This window comes from Borostomias antarcticus, assembly GCF_949987555.1.
Source record: "Borostomias antarcticus genome assembly, chromosome: 8".
In the NCBI taxonomy this organism is placed as follows: Eukaryota; Metazoa; Chordata; class Actinopteri; order Stomiiformes; family Stomiidae; genus Borostomias; species Borostomias antarcticus.
This window is the reverse complement of record NC_140241.1, coordinates 5812406-5833209: the sequence shown is the minus strand read 5'-3', so window position 1 is coordinate 5833209 and position 20804 is coordinate 5812406. Positions and strand designations below refer to the sequence as shown.

The window sequence follows — 20804 nt, the reverse complement described above, 5'->3', positions numbered from 1 at the left end:
ATATACTGTAAACCAGTGACTTCAACAATCAACTGATGAATCTTCAATTGAAAACGTATGTAGGCCTATGCACCAGTGCTTGTTTTGAGTTTGACACCACTGCGTAACCAAAATTGAAGTAATCATTAAGTGTTAAGAGTATGTTCAAACATATCTTTTTATTGTAGCTATAAAAATAGACAATTCATACCAAAAATGTAAGTAACATTGGGTAACCTTTGGGGAGTGTTAAAAGGTTTACATAAGGCAGGGATAGTCAGTTAGATTCAAAAGTGGGCCACAAAATATCAACATGTCAGGCCATGGCTTTGATGGGAACGGAGTTCGGTTCTAGACTGGCTTTCAGCCTATTTTCCCATTTGAGACCACCCCTAGATAGTGAAGAGTGCCAGGAGTGGTCTCAGGAATGGCCTAGGATTTATGTTTATTTTGGTTTGTTATTGAAATCCCACATTATGAGTATGTATGTATATGTCATCAGTGGGGTCAGGATATCACCGGCTAATGCTTGCTGTACACAGAATATGATAATTAACAATGGCTGTGATGCTGATGCCGTTGGGGCGTGGTCTGCCCTCGGCGCGAGGGGCTATCACATTAAAGGACTCTTGGGTAGAGCCTACAACAGAAAGCAGGAAAGCAGAACACGCACACACGCGGGAGACCAAGAAATGGTAAATGATAAATGGGCGGCACTTATATAGCGCTTTTCCACCTTAGCGGCACTCAGAGCGCTTTACAATGGCCTCTCATTCACCCATACACACACACATTCACACACCAATGGCGGTAGCTGCCATGCAAGGTGCTAACCTGCTCATTGGGAGCAATTTGGGGTTAGGAGTCTTGCTCACGACATTTGGACAGTCGGAGCTGGGATTCGAACCACTGACCCTTCGATCACTGAACGACCCGCTCTACCAACTGAGCTACAGCCGCCCCGAAAGACCTGGAACGCTTGAAAGGGTAGGCATGTGGACTGACACAGCCCTAGCGAACGTGGACTAGTCTTCCTGGTGATGCAGTGAATGGACAAAATACAGGTGAAGCCATTTAGAAATTCTTAAAAACTGAACGAACTCGAGCTGAGTGACGGCGCACGCCGGCGCTGCTGTCTGCCAGCTGGAGAGGGACGGCTGCGCATGGGGCTTGGGGACGAGTGACCGCATGCTTGGGCTGGCCGTCTGTCAGCTGGAGCTCGCTGACAGCACGGAGACCAGGGGGAGAGTTCGCGCCGTGGGTAAAGGTAGGCTTTTGTTCATTATCATTTCTGAAACGCAAGCAAGCCGGTGCTATTGTATAGGTTTGGCCCTGGGAGGAATACAGGAGAGGAAATTCGTGTTTGCGACAACCCCTAGACAAACAAGGCCATTTAGACAGTCTTGAAGCTTGCTACTGTAACTCTCACCACCTCGGGTCACCTTCTGCTTTGGCTACAAACCTCAAAGAGACATTTTGATACCACAGTGAAGTAATACTAGTTAAATCCAACAGGATTAGTGCAAACAGAGTAGAAGTACATTTCCTAGAGGAAGTTGAGTTTGTCAGAAGTGTAGACATCATAGGAGGGAGGGTCTGAGCTGAGGAGGGAAGCTGAGGGGTAGTTTCGGCCCTTAGGAATCTCAAACTGGGTCCCAGAGTCAGAGGAGAGGCAGTCGAAACCTAGAGTAACAGTGGGAGCATCCACTCCTCCTGCAGCTGAGCCCTGAACAGAGAGGGAGAGGACACAGAGTAAATCAGGGTAAGTGTGTGGGAGTGTGTGTCTGTGAGAGAGATAGGAAGAGAGATTTAAATGTGTGTGTACAGTAGACTCTTACAGTTAGATATGCAAATGATTGTGTGGAAACCAAGGCATCCCATACCTGAAAATGTATGGGGCCAACGTGGGCTGGGGCCGCAAGTTCACTAGATGGGCCCAAGTCACCACCACCTCTAGACTGTTGAATAAATGGACACAAAGTAGGCAGATATTAAAGGTATTGCACTAAAGACAAACAGAGAGCAGGAAACAGATGCAGGTGAAAGAACAGAGGGAACAAATGAATGAAGGAACAAACTAATTGGGGAGGGGCAGAACCAAAGTGCTAAGTAAAAATGAGAAACTGTTGAAACTGGACCTACAGGTGGACTCAGGATATCTGAGGCTTGAGGTTGTTTGTTGGCAGCAGAGACAAAAGGCTTGCGAGAGTTATAAGGTGACCATTGGCAATTGCTCCTATAAGCCAGGGTAAGCCTGGCTTACCCATACAATTCCAAATAAAACTTCTTTTTTGAGTTTTGTTTTTTTGTTTTTTGAAAGTCGAAAATCGACTTTCAGACTGTTTTTGACTTAAATGTGTCTTGTATTCTGCCATATTGCTTCATTTTCATCCGTGTTTAGCATTTTGGTAGTGCTCCGTCGCGCCCTACAGTCCTCATGAAAATACAGTCCAGGTTAAGGTCCGTTGACAGCTGTTTTACTAGCTCGTCATTCACTTAACATTGTAGGCCAGGTAAAATGATTCTGGTTTACGGAAATCAAGACCGAATGAAAAATAAACCAATCAAATTAGCCCACACATTCAAAACCGTGAAAAATGTCAAGTCGAAATGTAACCTAATCTGTAATTTGTCAAAATGCCTAAAAGTGGGCGTAGGGTAAGCCAGTTCTCAAAGTGCTTACATTGGAATACCCATTGACATTTTAACATTGGGACGGTTTCTCAAAACTTGTCATGACTGTCCCGTCATTCACGTCACCTGTCAATCACATTACCCACTTTAGCTACCTAGCTAGCATCAATGAACATGGAAAACGGAGATCTTTAGTATTTGTTGAAAGTTGATTCCAAAATGAAGTGGATTAAACGAATTTGGGTTACGATATAAGGTAGATTTAATCAGCACTCGAGAGCGTGAACTTTGCTTCCTGGAGCGGTGGGTGGGTTAATAGGCCTAGTAGCCTAGTAGGCTAGTAGTAGCCTAAACACTGATTAGTGAAGTAGGGGTGTAGGCTATTGAGTGCTGTGTCCTAAGGGAGTGTACTTTATCGTCCTGTCATTCCTCTTCGTGGTGCTTTGTTGTCAAATAATGACTCTGTAGTTTATTTAGTGTGTCCCTAAAAGCTTGGTTGTTTTGGCCTAAATATTGTCTCTCTTATTCGCTCGCTCTCAAATTATTGGCCTTTGTTGACGTGTTAAAAAACATAGGCCTAAAAAAGTAGGCCTAGCCTAGGCTACTGTAGTTTTCCTGTATGTTTTTTACATATAAAAATGCCACTGCTCAGCGCCCTTCTGGTGCTGTGAAACCGCCCATCAGGGCATGCTTTGAAAGCGCACCCCCAAAAAAATCGTGTGCGCTGCACGTGCGTGCTTCGTTGGTCCTGGCTTACCCGGTTCTGGGACCCACCAGACGCTACTGAAGGTGACTGGTTGATGACCATAGCATAAGGCTGACTCTGTCTCTGATCATTAGTTGTGGTCTGCAAAACAAACAGAACCATTATGAAAGATATACCAGATGATTAACCACTACACATCATAGATCATTTCTGTCTTAACAGCAGATTCAACACTTAACATTTACAGGTAACTTAGAAGTTCTCTTGCGGTTGTCCTCACCTCATGATGGTAGACCTGCGTCACAGGGATGCTTGTGGTGCTGTTCTTTTTCCTACAGCAACAACGCTTTGCACAGCACAAACAAATCACAATAACAACCACAACAGCTCCTATAAGGACAATGTAGTTGATTCCAAAATCTGTTGAGAAAATACAAACAAAAAGAGAGACAGAAAGTGAGCATCTCAGGAATGACATAGAACTAGTGCAAAGTGCCGGTGTGCCTGTCATGGTTGTTCTGCACATTCTTTTTCTTTCTTTCTTTCTTTCTTTCTTTCTTTCTTTCTTTCTTTCTTTCTTTCTTTCTTTCTTTCTTTCTTTCTTTCTTTCCTATCTATCTATCTATCTATCTATCTATCTATCTATCTATCTATCTATCTATCTATCTATCCTCCCTCCAGTCACACTAATACAAACACAGACAGGCATACAGACACACAAACAAATAAACATACTGTACACTTAGGACACCTGAGATGGGTTACTAAATGACAGCCGACGTAGGGTCGATCGTCTCTCCAGGTTCAAATATTACGCTGAATCACTGCGCCATTTCACCGCCCCAGCTGGATTTCTGAGGGCGGTCTTGAAGTCAAAATTGAAAGAGTGCCAGGTCGTAGCAGCAATGAGAACCAACTTAAGTAGGCGTATTTCAAAAACAGATGCTGGAGATCTTTCAGTTCGTCGATAGCATGCAAACGGAAAACATCTAACAGTGCACGGTCCAAAATATTGTCTTCCACTTGCATGTTAAGTGGCATAAGGTTAAGTTAATGTGTCAATGCAGGCCCATATGTATACAGTAGTAATAGTAGTAGTAGTAGTAACGTTGTTATGCGGAGCGCAGTGATGCAATGTAATATTTATTGAGTCTGGCAGCGTGAAAGCCGGAAAAGACAAGATTTTGAGGACACCAAACACTGGCCAGGATTCAAAAACCTTTTACTATAAAGTGTTCCAGACCCATAGAGAGATCTGCAGCATTCAGTACCGTAGTTGGCGTAGCTTACGTACTGTATCAGCCTAAGAACTCTCGGGTCTGGCATTGAGAAGTAGGCTGATGCCAGTATATACAGTATGTCCACAATTATCTCGGCAACCGGCCAACGTATGAAGTTACTTTTTATCCCGTCGAGAACTGCTGATTCAAACAACTTCACAGAAGACACTGCATGTCCTAGGGAAATATACCTGCCGAATGTGCTCTTCATACATTGGCCGGTTCTCAAGATAATCGTGGCCCACTCATAGACACCGAATGTGTCATTATAGAACAGTAGAGAAGATGTTCCCATTATAAAACTGTCTTGGGGTTAGGAAGCAAAGCAGGCTTTGCTCTGGGACTTATTTAAAATGTATCTTATCGTTGATGGGTTGGGTATATGGAGAGCAAAATAATTAACTTAAATGGACTATTATTATTATTACTACTGTTATTGTACCAAACCTGCAAAGCCTGGTCTTGTGACAGTCAGCTCCACCTCTAGGGCCAGGTTTCCATCACTGTCTTCCAGTTTGAAGGTGCCCGAGTCATGGACCTCCAAGTCCCTGATCTCCAACCCCGTGGACAGCAGCTCGATCCTTCCCTCGAACCTTTCACTGTGTGTGAGAGAATAACTCAGTCTACAAACGCAAACACAAGTCCAGGTGTCCCTTGCAACAAGGTTTCTAATCCTGGTTCAGGAAATTCGTGTTTTACCCTCTCCTCTACAGTATGTCACTGTCTGCTTTCACTGGATGAAACGTTGCTTCTACAATAAAACTTCTACTTGCAAGCTAAGCCAGTGTGCAGGGACAGTTGTTTTAAAAAAATATATAAATAAAAAAAATTTAAACTTTTTTCCTACACATCTGGTTACCATCTTAATTTTGTTTTGCCTTTAAAAACAACAACAACAATAAAAACAAAAATGCACCTGTTCACCAGATGTCCATCCTGAATCAGAGTGACCGGCCTGCTAGTCTCGTACGCGGGCTGGTAAATTAGGCTATAGTGGACAGCATCCACAGGGAAGCTGAAGCTGAAGTCTTCTCCTGTATTGAAAGTATGACTCTGTCGACTTTCTGAAAGTCATAGGGCAGAAAGAGAGAGAGACAGAGAGAGAGAGAGAGAGAGAGAGAGAGAAACAGAGAGAGAGAAAGAGAGAGAGCGTTTAGGGAGATCTGAATACAGTGATGTTCAGAGCACAATACAGTGGTCCAAAGGTAGGACAAACACTAGAATAATCACAGACAGTAGTTAATTTAAACAAGACTCAGATGTGCATAGGAGCATTTTAATGTAGTGTGCATCTGAGCATTGTCATTAAATCATACCCCAATCCCCAAATGTGTCCACGGGTCTTTATTGGGTTTTCAATACCTGGATTTTGTAAATTAGATAAAGGAATTCACATGACCATTTTAACATTAGGTGCAGTATACGGTTTGTGACTTCCTGCAAGACTTAGGAAACATTTGGAAAGATTTTGAAAAATTCAGTTCTGACAAAATCCCCGCCCCTCCCTTCAGGCCTCCCTCCGAAGCCACTCCTCCAAACAAATGACAGTCACTAGGCAGGTACTGTAGGTACCGTAGGCTGACAGTCAGGTAAACCATCCAATCGTTTCAAGTCATTGCGTTCAAGTTGGCAACTCAAAATGATTGGACGTACTTATTACAGTCCAAAAAGTGCTTCTGGGCCAAACCGTATACTGCACCTTTAAACGAAGTGTCTTTTGTGTGGTTCAACCCTTTTTTGAAGTGGTATCTAGGTTAAAAATTTAGTATAAATCACACGGTGAGGATATGAGCACAAAGGGGGATTTGCGTTGTTTTCTGTAACCCATGTTAAGGGCTTGCCCAGGGCGGGATTCGAACCCAGGTTGGACAAGGTCTTCCTCTTTATGAGGCGGACACGCTGACAGTTGCACCAATATGGACGTCCCTCTTGGAGAGACTGCAAGCGCTCCTTTGAGGAGTGAGTTTCACCAGCTACTCCACGTTTCACTCGGTTACACTGCAATGGGGCTGCACAGAAATAGGAATTGTGCGGTATTGGGTGGATACGATATTAACAATCTATAACCTTTCACCTTCAATGATGCTGATGCGGTATCTCTCAAGGTACTTCCCTTCTTTGTCTTTGAGGGTGTAGTAACCCTGGTCGGCGTAAGTGGGCTTCTTCACCACAAACCATCTATTCTCCAGACTCCCTCTAGGCCTCTCTATGGCCTTAGTACGACTCCACAGGATCACAGTCATCTCACTGTCTTTGAGAGGAGAGTAGTCGATCTGTTGCACAGCTCTAGACACCTCGAAGGAGAAGCTCCTGCCGAACTCTATCACCTTCTTTATAGAACAATCTAAAAGATGAGTGGATGAAGAGAGATTAATTTTAATCCCGTTATTACAGAAACATATAATTTTAGAATCAACAACAACAATAATAATAATAATACAATTTTATTTGTATTGTAATTTGACAACGACACCTAAGTCAACAAAGCAAAATCAAACAACAAAGTAAAAAAAGTCAAGCGAATTAAGGCATATCAACAAAGAGTAGCACTACAACTACGCAAAGCAATGTTCAACAGATAAAAACAAGAGAGGAATTAGAAATTAAAAAGGTGGGTTTTGAGGGCAATGTTTTTGAGGTGGGCATCAGAATCTCAATTTGTTTTATTGCCAGGCAGTTTTTCAACATTCTAGGAATTTGCTTTCGGTCATGGTGCATAACATGGAGACAACATTGGACAGGGTGCAGAGACGAGACGGGACAGTGCAAAGAGCAAGTACAAACTGCCAGTATACAGTGCGGTCAGTGTATATACAGTGAGTGTGCAGGGTGTAATGTGTATATGAGTGAGTGTATGCGTTACTATTTGGTTGAAACAAACATTTTATTTTAAAATCAAAAGAATGTGTTCCAATGGGTCTCACCTTTGACGTGGAGAGACATAAGGGGTAATGTCCTGTTGCTAATGCGATCAATTAAGATCACAGAATATCTGCCATCGTAATCCTTGGACACATCCAATAATTTCACAATGGATTCATCCCTAATCAACCGAGGGTCGAGAACCCTGTCCTTAACCAACAAAAACACAAACACACATAGTTTATGTTATCTTTGGATTATTTATTTTTTCCCCACAGCAATTGAGTCTGAATTAAGGTAATGTTGATTCTATAACTCAATAAGATGTATCATCATCTCACAAAAAAAAGAACTGACTAACATTGTGATGATGAGTGTGCTGTGCACCAGTCTGTGTGTGTGTGTGTGTGTGTGTGTGTGTGTTCGTATGTGCATCTGTCAACCTGTGACAGCGCCTGTAGGTCTATGTCTCTCACCTCTTCCATCAGCGTCCTGACAGAGTCATGATACCTTGGCTTGAATAACACTTTTCTTGATATCATATGGGAGGAGACATATGAAGGGAAGATTAAGTCTTTTCCAGCGCACGCGTCTTCATAGGCCATCTCAAAATCTAGAGTTAAAGTAAGAACATTTTATAAAAGTGTCACTCCACATTACAAAAGTTGCCAATACATTTCACAGAATAAAAAAAACAACATACTGTACATGTTGGACCACTCAGCCAGTAATTACACTCAGTGGCCACCTATCCAGTACTGAGTAGGGTCTCCTTTACCTCCAGAATAGCCTTAATTCTTTCTGGCACACCACCGTTGTAAACAGCTGTAATTTGAGCATTTGTGGTCTTTCTGTTAGCTTGAACAAGGTGCTTTGCCCACAGAACTGGATGTTTTTTGCTCATTGCATCATTCTCTGTAAACTCCAGAGACTATAGTGTGTCCCACTAGGGTAGCTGTTTCCGAGATGCTAGAACCACCAAGTCTGGCACCAACAACCACGGTCAAAGTCGCTTAGATCACGCCTTGCCCATTCTAATATTTGGCTGAACAACAACTAAACCTCTTCACCATATCTACATGCATACTGAGTTGCAGCCACGTGACTCGCTGTTTGGATGACCAGGCTATTTGCGTCAATGAGCAGGTGTAATAAAGTGGACAACTGAGTGTATATTGTCTGTATGGCCTAAATTAGCTGTAGACACACAGGGCTGATCCTAAATACCATCAAGGAACAATCTATTCCGAGCAGACGGTGCAGTTAAAGCCAGAGATCTGGCCCCCATTCAGTCACCTGACTCACCGTTGTAGGCACTGAGAACACCCTGGTAGGCACCGAGAGCACTGAACAGCACCCAGAGCAGCATGATCTGCACAGGGAGCAAATGAGCATCAAATGACCATCGAGCCTCTATTTGTATGTAGGCCTAGTCCAGTTCATTGAGCAATGAAAATAGGAATAGCATTCCTTTCTTTAGATAATCATGAATTCCCCAACATCGTATTTACTTTAGTGAAATGTTGATTTTACATTCCACAGGCTACTGTTGTGGCTGTGTTTCGAATCGCATACTTGTATACTAATTTTAGCATTCCAAAACAAGATTTTGCATGTCCCAATATGCCAGTGCAACTTTTTAATGGCAGCTACGCCCTAAAAGTTGTCTACAGGATATGCGATTCGGAACGCATGCTATCAGCTGAGAGAATTCTGTGCCAAATAATGTGAATATCGATATACTAGACCTATAACAAATGTAAACATGCAATAAAGCAATACCATGGTCAACTACAAATAAGGTGCGAAGCTTGCACTACAGCGTGGACGGCCATAGCCTACTGTATAATTCATGCCCAAAATCTATTGCGTAAACGTTCAGGCGACCATATATATTTGGTCTACTCACACCAATGTGTTGTTGTAAACGCCGTAGTCTAGGCTACACATGCCAAGGTTCTTCGTCCGTAGCCTACTTGTTCATTCAAATCCGATGTTTCGTTCTCAATATTTTCGCGGCCCTGCCCTTAGACTGTCAATGTTCACAGTGATCACTGTTCTGTGTAGTCCCCTACTGGACATTAGATTTTCAAGATTTCTTTATTCGTCAAATGTAGCCTAAGTGTAGTCAAAGTGAAATGTTGCTGCCGACTCTAAGATTATGCTCAATAACAGATAGACTCCAATACTCAATTTACAAATTATACATTTACAAATTATAACAAATTATAAATTAAACAATAGGTTAAGTACTATGTATGGATATGAACAAATAAATAAATAAATACACACTACACTATGTCCTAGATTGAGTCATGTTAGTGCGGTATCCCTGACCATAGCAGAGAGAAAAGTCCATTTCCTGGGTGGCTGGGGTCTTTCAGGATCTTGTTGGCCTTGGTCCTCAAGGTGGGGGAGTGGCCTAGCCTGGTACGACCATCCCGTTCTCGCGAGCTCACATTCTGTTTCACAGAGGGAATCAGTGAGCTCACTAGATCGGGATGGTCATACCAGGCTAGGAGTGGCCCCCCCAAGGTACGTTAGGCTGACCATACCACTCTCTGTAGGGCCTTGCGATCACATGAATCACATGATGTTTCTTGGATCAGCCATTCATTCACTCGTCGGATTCTGTCAAGAGCACCCATTCAAGTGGAACGGGTTTTTAATCTTAAACAACAAGATTGCCGACTCTTTTAAGAGTTTGTCCTAGCGGTTTCTGACATTAATGGGAAGCATCTTTGGTAAGCACCTCTTGTTGGCTTCTCCTACGTTCTCCTAGTCCCATATTCATAGTTCAGCCATTCATTGGTCGAATAAGAGCACCCATTGAAGTGGGACAGATCTTAATCTAAGAACTAGGGCTGGTGTCTCCTATAGGCGGAGTAGGCAAATGCCTAGGGCCTCCAGCCTCGCAAAACTTTTTTCTTATTTTTAACTATAAAAAGTGTTAACGTTCTAACTGGATACAGTATGTGCCAGTGATACTAAAACCCAGATTTCCGGGAGGCCCCCCTCTCCCCCAGTAATAGAGTGATCTGATTGGCTGAGGCCCCAACCGAATGTGATACTCAAGTGCATCATTGCTGCTGATGATAACCTAAAGTGATGGCCTAACGTTACATGATGATGGAATGATGGTGCCTCAGTCAGTATATTGCTTGGTGGTGGGTAGGGCTTATTTCAAAATGGGGCCTCCACAGAAAATTTTGCTTAGGGCCTCAAAAAGTCTAGAGCCGGCCCTGCTAACAACCCTGATTGTCGACACTTTAAATAATTTGTCCAAGCATTTCATGTAGTAGGCCTACTCTATAAAATATTAGGCTAAGCCTACACACAGAAATGAAGAGGTGTGGTGTGGTTTTGTTAGGGAAGATAGACCAAATCTTTTAAAAGCTTCTGTCATCTTTCTACTTTTCTAGAACACAGGTATGGGAACAGATCCAGCCCAGATACCGTGTTCTCAGACCTACTGCTGAGGGAGAGCACAGAGAGCATCCCTCAATCATACGGACGGTGGGGAAACCTTTGTCTCTAAGTGGGATCAGCTCGGTTATCCTGGGCTTAACAATCAGCCCTCACTCTTAAACAAAGAGCAATGACTGGATTATATCATCATCACCTCCAGTATTTATCAACAACTTTCATAAGCTTCTTGCCTCCATCAGTTGAATGCACCTGACCTAGTTTTTCTGTAAGTATGCACTTTGCTTGTGTTTCTCTTCTAGACATGATGACCTTTGGTGATGTCCATGTTACTGTCCTTCATTCCAGTGCTTTTCAACATCCATGGATGACACAGATTCTCTGTATCAACTGTGATCTGGACATAATGCTGCATGCAACTGCTTTAGTGTGGAAGAACAAGCCGTGTCATTTAACCACACGGCACTGTTGTTGCTTCTGTTTCATATACTGTAAACCAGTGACTTCAAAACAACTTTGGATGGTCTGTGTGTGTGCATGTTTTTGTTATAGCCCAACACTAACGTACCTAACTAATCAACTAATGAATCTTCAATTGAAAACGTATGTAGGCCTATGCACCAGTGCTTGTTTTGATTTTGACACCACTGCGTAACCAAAATCGAAGTAATCATTAAGTGTTAAGAGTATGTTCAAACATATCTTTTTATTGTAGCTATAAAAATAGACAATGCATACCAAAAATGGAAGTAACATTGGGTAACCTTTGGGGAGTGTTAAAAGATTTACATAAGGCAGGGATAGTCAGTTAGATTCAAAAGTGGGCCACAAAATATCAACATGTCAGGCCAAGGCTTTGATGGTAACGGAGTTCGGTTCTAGGTTCGAGGGGCTATCACATTAAAGGACTCTTGGGTAGAGCCTACAACAGAAAGCAGGAAAGCAGAACACGCACACACGCGGGAGACCAAGAAATGGTAAATGGTAAATGGACTGCACTTATATAGCGCTTTTCCACCTTAGCGGCACTCAAAGCGCTTTACAATGGCCTCTAATTCACCCATACACACACACATTCACACACCAATGGCGGTAGCTGCCATGCAAGGTGCTAACCTGCTCATTGGGAGCAATTTGGGGTTAGGAGTCTTGCTCAAGGACACTTCGACATGTGGACAGTCGGAGCTTGGATTCGAACCACTGACCCTTCGATCACTGAACGACCCGCTCTATCAACTGAGCTACAGCCGCCCCGAAAGACCTGGAACGCTTGAAAGGGTAGGCATGTGGACTGACACAGCCCTAGCGAACGTGGACTAGTCTTCCTGGTGATGCAGTGAATGGACAAAATACAGGTGAAGCCATTTAGAAACTCTTAAAAACTGAACGAACTCGAGCTGAGTGACGGCGCACGTCGGCGCTGCCGTCTGCCAGCTGGAGAGGGACGGCTGCGCATGGGGCTTGGGGACGAGTGACCGCAGGCTTGGGCTGGCCGTCTGTCAGCTGGAGCTCGCTGACAGCACGGAGACCTCGGGGAGAGTTCGCGCCGTGGGTAAAGGTAGGCTTTTGTTCATTATCATTTCTGAAACGCAAGCAAGCCAGTGCTATTGTATAGGTTTGGCCCTGGAAGGAATACAGGAGAGGAAATTCGTGTCTGCGACTTAGAACCCCTAGACAAACAAGGCCATTTAGACAGTCTTGAAGCTTGCTACTGTAACTCTCACCACCTCGGGTCACCTTCTGCTTTGGCTACAAACCTCATAGAGACATTTTGATACCACAGTGAAGTAATACTAGTTAAATCCAACAGGATTAGTGCAAACAGAGTAGAAGTACATTTCCTAGAGGAAGTTGAATTTGTCAGAAGTGTAGACATCATAGGAGGGAGGGTCTGAGCTGAGGAGGGAAGCTGAGGGGTAGTTTCGTCCCTTAGGAATCTCAAACTGGGTCCCAGAGTCAGAGGAGAGGCAGTCCAAACCTAGAGTAACAGTGGGAGCATCCACTCCTCCTGCAGCTGAGCCCTGAACAGAGAGGGAGAGGACACAGAGTAGATCAGGGTAAGTGTGTGGGAGTGTGTGTCTGTGAGAGAGATAGGAAGAGAGATTTAAATGTGTGTGTACAGTAGACTCTTACAGTTAGATATGCAAATGATTGTGTGGAAACCAAGGCATCCCGTACCTGAAAATGTATGGGGCCAACGTGGGCTGGGGCCACAAGTTCACTAGATGGGCCCAAGTCACCACCACCTCTAGACTGTGGAATAAATGGACACAAAGTAGGCAGATATTAAAGGTATTACACTTATTACACTAAAGAGAAACAGAGAGCAGGAAACAGATGCAGGTGAAAGAACAGAGGGAACAAATGAATGAAGGAACAAACTAATTGGGGAGGGGCAGAACCAAAGTGCTAAGTAAATAAGAGAAACTGTTGAAACTGGACCTACAGGTGGACTCAGGATATCTGAGGCTTGAGGTTGTTTGTTGGCAGCAGAGACAAAAGGCTTGCGAGAGTTATAAGGTGACCAGTGGCAATTGCTCCTATAAGCCAGGGTAAGCCTGGCTTACCCATACAATTCCAAATAAAACTTGTTTTTTGAGTTTAGTTTTTTTGTTTTTTGAAAGTTGTAAATTTGACTTTCAGACTGTTTTTGACTTAAATGTGTCTTGTATTCTGCCATATTGCTTCATTTTCATCCGTGTTTAGCATTTTGGTAGTGCTCCGTCACGCCCTACAGTCCTCATGAAAATACAGTCCACGTTAAGGTCCGTTGACAGCTGTTTTACTAGCTCGTCATTCACTTGACATTGTAGGCCAGGTAAAATGATTCTGGTTTACGGAAATCAAGACCGAATGAAAAATAAACCAATCAAATTAGCCCACACATACAAAACCGTGAAAAATGTCATCATCAGTCGAAATGTTACCTAATCTGTCATTTGTCAAAATGCTTAAAAGGGGGTGTAGGGTAAGCCAGTTCTCAAAGTGCTTACATTGGAATTCCCATTGACATTTTAACATTGGGACGGTTTCTCAAAACTTGTCATGACTGTCCCGTCATTCACGTCACCTGTCAATCACATTACCCACTTTAGCTACCTAGCGAGCATCAATGAACATGGAAAACGGAGATCTTTAGTATTTGTTGAAAGTTGATTCCAAAATGAAGTGGATTAAACGAATTTGGGTTACGATATAAGGTAGATTTAATCAGCACTCGAGAGCGTGAACTTTGCTTCCTGGAGCGGTGGGTGGGTTAATAGGCCTAGTAGCCTAGTAGGCTAGTAGTAGCCTAAACACTGATTAGTGAAGTAGGGGCGTAGGCTATTGAGTGCTGTGCCCTAAGGGAGTGTACTTTATCGTCCTGTCATTCCTCTTCGTGGTGCTTTGTTGTCAAATAATGACTCTGTAGTTTATTTAGTGTGTCCCTAAAAGCTTGGTTGTTTTGGCCTAAATATTGTCTCTCTTATTCGCTCGCTCTCAAATTATTGGCCTTTGTTGACGTGTTAAAAAACATAGGCATAAAAAGGTAGGCCTAGCCTAGGCTACTGTAGTTTTCCTGTATGTTTTTTACATATAAAAATGCCACTGCTCAGCGCCCTTCTGGTGCTGTGAAACCGCCCATCAGGGCATGCTTTGAAAGCGCACCCCCAAAAAAATCGTGTGCGCTGCGCGTGCGTGCGTGCTTCGTTGGTCCTGGCTTACCCGGTTCTGGGACCCACCAGACGCTACTGAAGGTGACTGGTTGATGACCATAGCATAAGGCTGACTCTGTCTCTGATCATTAGTTGTGGTCTGCAAAACAAACAGAACCATTATGAAAGATATACCAGATGATTAACCACTACACATCATAGATCATTTCTGTCTTAACAGCAGATTCAACACTTAACATTTACAGGTAACTTAGAAGTTCTTTTGCGGTTGTCCTCACCTCATGATGGTAGACCTGTGTCACAGGGATGCTTGTGGTGCTGTTCTTTTTCCTACAGCAACAACGCTTTGCACAGCACAAACAAATCACAATAACAACCACAACAGCTCCTATAAGGACAATGTAGTTGATTCCAAAATCTGTTGAGAAAATACAAACAAAAAGAGAGACAGAAAGTGAGCATCTCAGGAATGACATAGAACTAGTGCAAAGTGCCGGTGTGCCTGTCATGGTTGTTCTGTTCTTCTTTCTTTCTTTCTTTCTTTCTTTCTTTCTTTCTTTCTTTCTTTCTTTCTTTCTTTCTTTCTTTCTTTCTTATCTATCTATCTATCTATCTATCTATCTATCTATCTATCCTCCCTCCACAGTCACACTAATACAAACACAGACAGGCATACAGTCAGACACACAAACAAATAAACATACTGTACACTTAGGACACCTGAGATGGGTTACTAAATGACAGCCGACGTAGGGTCGATCGTCTCTCCAGGTTCAAATATTACGCTGAATCACTGCGCCACTTCACCGCCCCAGCTGGATTTCTGAGGGCGGTCTTGAAGTCAAAATTGAAAGAGTGCCAGGTCGTAGCAGCAATGAGAACGAACTTAAGTAGGCGTATTTCAAAAACAGATGCTGGAGATCTTTCAGTTCGTCGATAGCATGCAAACGGAAAACATCTAACAGTGCACGGTCCAAAATATTGTCTTCCACTTGCATGTTAAGTGGCATAAGGTTAAGTTAATGTGTCAATGCAGGCCCATATGTATACAGTAGTAATAGTAGTAGTAGTAGTAACGTTGTTATGCGGAGCGCAGTGATGCAATGTAATATTTATTGAGTCTGGCAGCGTGAAAGCCGGAAAAGACAAGATTTTGAGGACACCAAACACTGGCCAGGATTCAAAAACCTTTTACTATAAAGTGTTCCAGACCCATAGAGAGATCTGCAGCATTCAGTACCGTAGTTGGCGTAGCTTACGTACTGTATCAGCCTAAGAACTCTCGGGTCTGGCATTGAGAAGTAGGCTGATGCCAGTATATACAGTATGTCCACAATTATCTCGGCAACCGGCCAACGTATGAAGTTACTTTTTATCCCGTCGAGAACTGCTGATTCAAACAACTTCACAGAAGACACTGCATGTCCTATGGAAATATACCTGCCGAATGTGCTCTTCATACATTGGCCGGTTCTCAAGATAATCGTGGCACACTCATAGACACCGAATGTGTCATTATAGAACAGTAGAGAAGATGTTCCCATTATAAAACTGTCTTGGGGTTAGGAAGCAAAGCAGGCTTTGCTCTGGGACTTATATAAAATGTATCTTATCGTTGATGGGTTGGGTATATGGAGAGCAAAATAATTAACTTAAATGGACTATTATTATTATTACTACTGTTATTGTACCAAACCTGCAAAGCCTGGTCTTGTGACAGTCAGCTCCACCTCTAGGGCCAGGTTTCCATCACTGTCTTCCAGTTTGAAGGTGCCCGAGTCATGGACCTCCAAGTCCCTGATCTCCAACCCCGTGGACAGCAGCTCGATCCTTCCCTCGAACCTTTCACTGTGTGTGAGAGAATAGCTCAGTCTACAAAGGCAAACACAAGTCCAGGTGTCCGTTGCAACAAGGTTTCTAATCCTGGTTCAGGAAATTCGTGTTTTACCCTCTCCTCTACAGTATGTCACTGTCTGCTTTCACTGGATGAAACGTTGCTTCTACAATAAAACGTCTACTTGCAAGCTAAGCCAGTGTGCAGGGACAGTTGTTTTAAAAAAATATATTAATTAAAAAATTTTAAACTTTTTTCCTACACATCTGGCTACCATCTTAATTTTGTTTTGCCTTTAAAAACAACAACAACAATAAAAACAAAAATGCACCTGTTCACCAGATGTCCATCCTGAATCAGAGTGACCGGCCTGCTAGTCTCGTACTCGGGCTGGTAAATTAGGCTATAGTGGACAGCATCCACAGGGAAGCTGAAGCTGAAGTCATATCCTGTATTGAAAGTATGACTCTGTCGACTTTCTGAAAGTCATAGGGCAGAAAGAGAGAGAGACAGAGAGAGAGAGAGAGAGAAACAGAGAGAGAGAAAGAGAGAGAGCGTTTTGGGAGATCTGAATACAGTGATGTTCAGAGCACAATACAGTGGTCCAAAGGTAGGACAAACACTAGAATAATCACAGACAGTAGTTAATTCAAACAAGACTCAGATGTGCATAGGAGCATTTTAATGTAGTGTGCATCTGAGCATTGTCATTAAATCATACCCCAATCCCCAAATGTGTCCACGGGTCTTTATTGGGTTTTCAATACCTGGATTTTGTAAATTAGATAAAGGCATTCACATGACCATTTTAACATTAGGTGCAGTATACGGTTTGTGACTTCCTGCAAGACTTAGGAAACATTTGGAAAGATTTTGAAAAATTCAGTTCTGACAAAATCCCCGCCCCTCCCTTCAGGCCTCCCTCCAAAGCCACTCCTCCAAACAAATGACAGTCACTAGGCAGGTACTGTAGGTACCGTAGGCTGACAGTCAGGTAAACCATCCAATCGTTTCAAGTCATTGCGTTCAAGTTGGCAACTCAAAATGATTGGACGTACTTATTACAGTCCAAAAAGTGCTTCTGGGCCAAACCGTATACTGCACCTTTAAACGAAGTGTCTTTTGTGTGGTTCAACCCTTTTTTGAAGTGGTATCTAGGTTAAAAATTTAGTTTAAATCACACGGTGAGGATATGAGCACAAAGGGGGATTTGCGTTCTGTTTTCTGTAATCCATGTTAAGGGCTTGCCCAGGGCGGGATTCGAACCCAGGTTGGACAAGGTCTTCCTCTTTATGAGGCGGACACGCTGACAGTTGCACCAATATGGACGTCCCTCTTGGAGAGACTGCAAGCGCTCCTTTGAGGAGTGAGTTTCACCAGCTACTCCACGTTTCACTCGGTTACACTGCAATGGGGCTGCACAGAAATAGGAATTGTGCGGTATTGGGTGGATACGATATTAACAATCTATAACCTTTCACCTTCAATGATGCTGATGCGGTATCTGTCAAGGTACTTCCCTTCTTTGTCTTTGAGGGTGTAGTAACCCTGGTCGGCGTAAGTGGGCTTCTTCACCACAAACCATCTATTCTCCAGAGTCCCTCTAGGCCTCTCTATGGCCTTAGTACGACTCCACAGGATCACAGTCATCTCACTGTCTTTGAGAGGAGAGTAGTCGATCTGTTGCACAGCTCTAGACACCTCGAAGGAGAAGCTCCTGCCGAACTCTATCACCTTCTTTATAGAACAATCTAAAAGATGAGTGGATGAAGAGAGATTAATTTGAATCCCGTCATTACAGAAACATATAATTTTAGAATCAACAACAACAATAATAATAATAATAATACAATTTTATTTGTATTGTAATTTGACAACGACACCTAAGTCAACAAAGCAAAATCAAACAACAAAGTAAAAAAAGTCAAGCGAATTAAGGCATATCAACAAAGAGTAGCACTACAACTACGCAAAGCAATGTTCAACAGATAAAAACAAGAGAGGAATTAGAAATTAAAAAGGTGGGTTTTGAGGGCAATGTTTTTGAGGTGGGCATCAGAATCTCAATTTGTTTTATTGCCGGGCAGTTTTTCAACATTCTAGGAATTTGCTTTCGGTCATGGTGCATAACATGGAGACAACATTGGACAGGGTGCAGAGACGAGACGGGACAGTGCAAAGAGCAAGTACAAAATGCCAGTATACAGTGCGGTCAGTGTATATACAGTGAGTGTGCAGGGTGTAATGTGTATATGAGTGAGTGTATGCGTTACTATTTGGTTGAAACAAACATTTTATTTTAAAATCAAAAGAATGTGTTCCAATGGGTCTCACCTTTGACGTGGAGAGACATAAGGGGTAATGTCCTGTTGCTAATGCGACCAACTAAGATCACAGAATATCTGCCATCGTAATCCTTGGACACATCCAATAATTTCACAATGGATTCATCCCTAATCAACCGAGGGTCGAGAACCCTGTCCTTAACCAACAAAAACACAAACACACATAGTTAATGTTATCTTTGGATTATTATTTTTTTCCCCACAGCAATTGAGTCTGAATTAAGGTAATGTTGATTCTCTAACTCAATAAGACGTATCATCATCTCACAAAAACAAGAACTAACTAACATTGTGATGATGAGTGTGCTGTGCACCAGTCTGTGTGTGTGTGTGTGTGTGTGTATGTTCGTATGTGCATCTGTCAACCTGTGACAGCGCCTGTAGGTCTATGTCTCTCACCTCTTCCATCAGCGTCCTGACAGAGTCCTGATACCTTGGCTTGAATAACACTTTTCTTGATATCATATGGGAGGAGACATATGAAGGGAAGATGAAGTCTTTTCCAGCGCACGCGGCTTGTTGATCATAGGCAATCTCAAAATCTAGAGTTAAAGTATGAACATTTTATAAAAGTGTCACTCCACATTACAAAAGTTGCCAATACATTTCACAGAATAAAAAAAACAACATACTTTACATGTTGGACCACTCAGCCAGTAATTATATACACTCAGTGGCCACCTATCCAGTACTGAGTAGGGTCTCCTTTACCTCCAGAATAGTCTGAATTCTTTCTGGCACACCACCGTTGTAAACAGCTGTAATTTGAGCATTTGTGGTCTTTCTGTTAGCTTGAACAAGGTGCTTTGCCCACAGAACTGGATGTTTTTTGCTCATTGCATCATTCTCAGTAAACTCCAGAGACTAGTGTGTCCCACTAGGGTAGCTGTTTCCGAGATGCTAGAACCACCAAGTCTGGCACCAACAACCACGGTCAAAGTCGCTTAGATCACGCCTTGCCCATTCTAATATTTGGCTGAACAACAACTAAACCTCTTCACCATATCTACATGCATACTGAGTTGCAGCCACGTGACTCGCTGTTTGGATGACCAGGCTATTTGCGTCAATGAGCAGGTGTAATAAAGTGGGCAACTGAGTGTATATTGTCTGTATGGCCTAAATTAGCTGTAGACACACAGGGCTGATCCTAAATACCATCAAGGAACAATCTATTCCGAGCAGACGGTGCAGTTAAAGCCAGAGATCTGGCCCCCATTCAGTCACCTGACTCACCGTTGTAGGCACTGAGAACACCCTGGTAGGCACCGAGAGCACTGAACAGCACCCAGAGCAGCATGATCTGCACAGGGAGCAAATGAGCATCAAATGACCATCGAGCCTCTATTTATATGTAGGCCTAGTCCAGTTCATTGAGCAATGAAAATAGGAATAGCATTCCTTTCTTTAGATAATCATGAATTCCCCAACATCGTATTTACTTTAGTGAAATGTTGATTTTACATTCCCATATTGGCATTTCTTTCATATTTTATCCACCTTGAAACACACTAACAGGCTACTGTTGTGGCTGTGTTTCGAATCGCATACTTGTATACTATTTTTAGCATTCCAAAACAAGATTTTGCATGTCCCAATATGCCAGTGCAACTTTTTAATGGCAGCTACGCCCTAAAAGTTGGCTACAGGATATGCGATTCGGAACGCATGCTATCAGCTGAGAGAATTCTGTGCCAAATAATGTGAATATCGATATACTAGACCTATAACAAATGTAAACATGCAATAAAACAATACCATGGTCAACTACAAATAAGGTGCGAAGTTTGCACTACAGCGTGGACGGTCATAGCCTACTGTATAATTCATGCCCAAAATCTATTGCGTAAACGTTCAGGCGACCATATATATTTGGTCTACTCACACCAATGTGTTGTTGTAAACGCCGTAGTCTAGGCTACACATGCCAAGTTTCTTCGTCCGTAGCCTACTTGTTCATTCAAATCCGATGTTTCGTTCTCAATATTTTCGCGGCCCTGCTCTTAGACTGTCAATGTTCACAGTGATCACTGTTCTGTGTAGTCCCCTACTGGACAGATTTTCAAGATTTCTTTATTCGTC

At 42.9% G+C, this 20804-nt stretch overlaps 2 protein-coding genes across 2 annotated transcripts; both read right to left on the bottom strand.

The window, feature by feature from the left end:
* Positions 1 to 207: 207 nt before the first annotated feature.
* Positions 208 to 9569, bottom strand: LOC311311849 (uncharacterized protein). The gene is made up of 11 exons (XM_084441631.1): positions 9371 to 9569; positions 8767 to 8833; positions 7938 to 8074; positions 7524 to 7671; positions 6674 to 6943; positions 5516 to 5663; positions 5047 to 5198; positions 3600 to 3739; positions 3371 to 3460; positions 1863 to 1937; positions 208 to 1705 (listed from the first exon to the last, which is right to left on the bottom strand). Exons 2-11 carry the CDS (start codon positions 8828 to 8830, stop codon positions 1526 to 1528), a joined length of 1404 nt encoding a protein of 467 aa, XP_084297757.1. The 5' UTR covers positions 8831 to 8833; positions 9371 to 9569; the 3' UTR covers positions 208 to 1525.
* Positions 9570 to 11574: 2005 nt separating this feature from the next.
* On the bottom strand, positions 11575 to 20691 carry LOC311311990 (uncharacterized protein). The gene is made up of 11 exons (XM_084441820.1): positions 20610 to 20691; positions 19959 to 20025; positions 19122 to 19264; positions 18712 to 18859; positions 17859 to 18128; positions 16709 to 16856; positions 16240 to 16391; positions 14822 to 14961; positions 14593 to 14682; positions 13066 to 13140; positions 11575 to 12908 (listed from the first exon to the last, which is right to left on the bottom strand). The coding sequence occupies exons 1-11, from the start codon at positions 20646 to 20648 to the stop codon at positions 12729 to 12731; spliced, it is 1452 nt and encodes a 483-aa protein (XP_084297946.1). The 5' UTR covers positions 20649 to 20691; the 3' UTR covers positions 11575 to 12728.
* Between the last annotated feature and the right edge of the window lie 113 nt (positions 20692 to 20804).

What these genes read in the sequence shown, in the direction of transcription:
- LOC311311849 (XM_084441631.1), bottom strand. Translation starts at nt 8,830, where the DNA reads ATGCTGCTCTGGGTGCTGTTCAGTGCTCTCGGTGCCTACCAGGGTGTT. An exon ending in TCAGGACGCTGATGGAAGAG is followed by an intron (nt 7,672 to 7,937) that starts GTGAGAGACATA and finishes TTGTTGGTTAAG; the next exon opens with GACAGGGTTCTCGACCCTCG. An exon ending in CACAAGACCAGGCTTTGCAG is followed by an intron (nt 3,740 to 5,046) that starts GTTTGGTACAAT and finishes TTTTCTCAACAG; the next exon opens with ATTTTGGAATCAACTACATT.
- LOC311311990 (XM_084441820.1), bottom strand. Translation starts at nt 20,648, where the DNA reads ATGTGTAGCCTAGACTACGGCGTTTACAACAACACATTG. An exon ending in CCGCATCAGCATCATTGAAG is followed by an intron (nt 16,857 to 17,858) that starts GTGAAAGGTTAT and finishes TATGACTTTCAG; the next exon opens with AAAGTCGACAGAGTCATACT. An exon ending in TTGGCCCCATACATTTTCAG is followed by an intron (nt 12,909 to 13,065) that starts GTACGGGATGCC and finishes CTCTCTGTTCAG; the next exon opens with GGCTCAGCTGCAGGAGGAGT.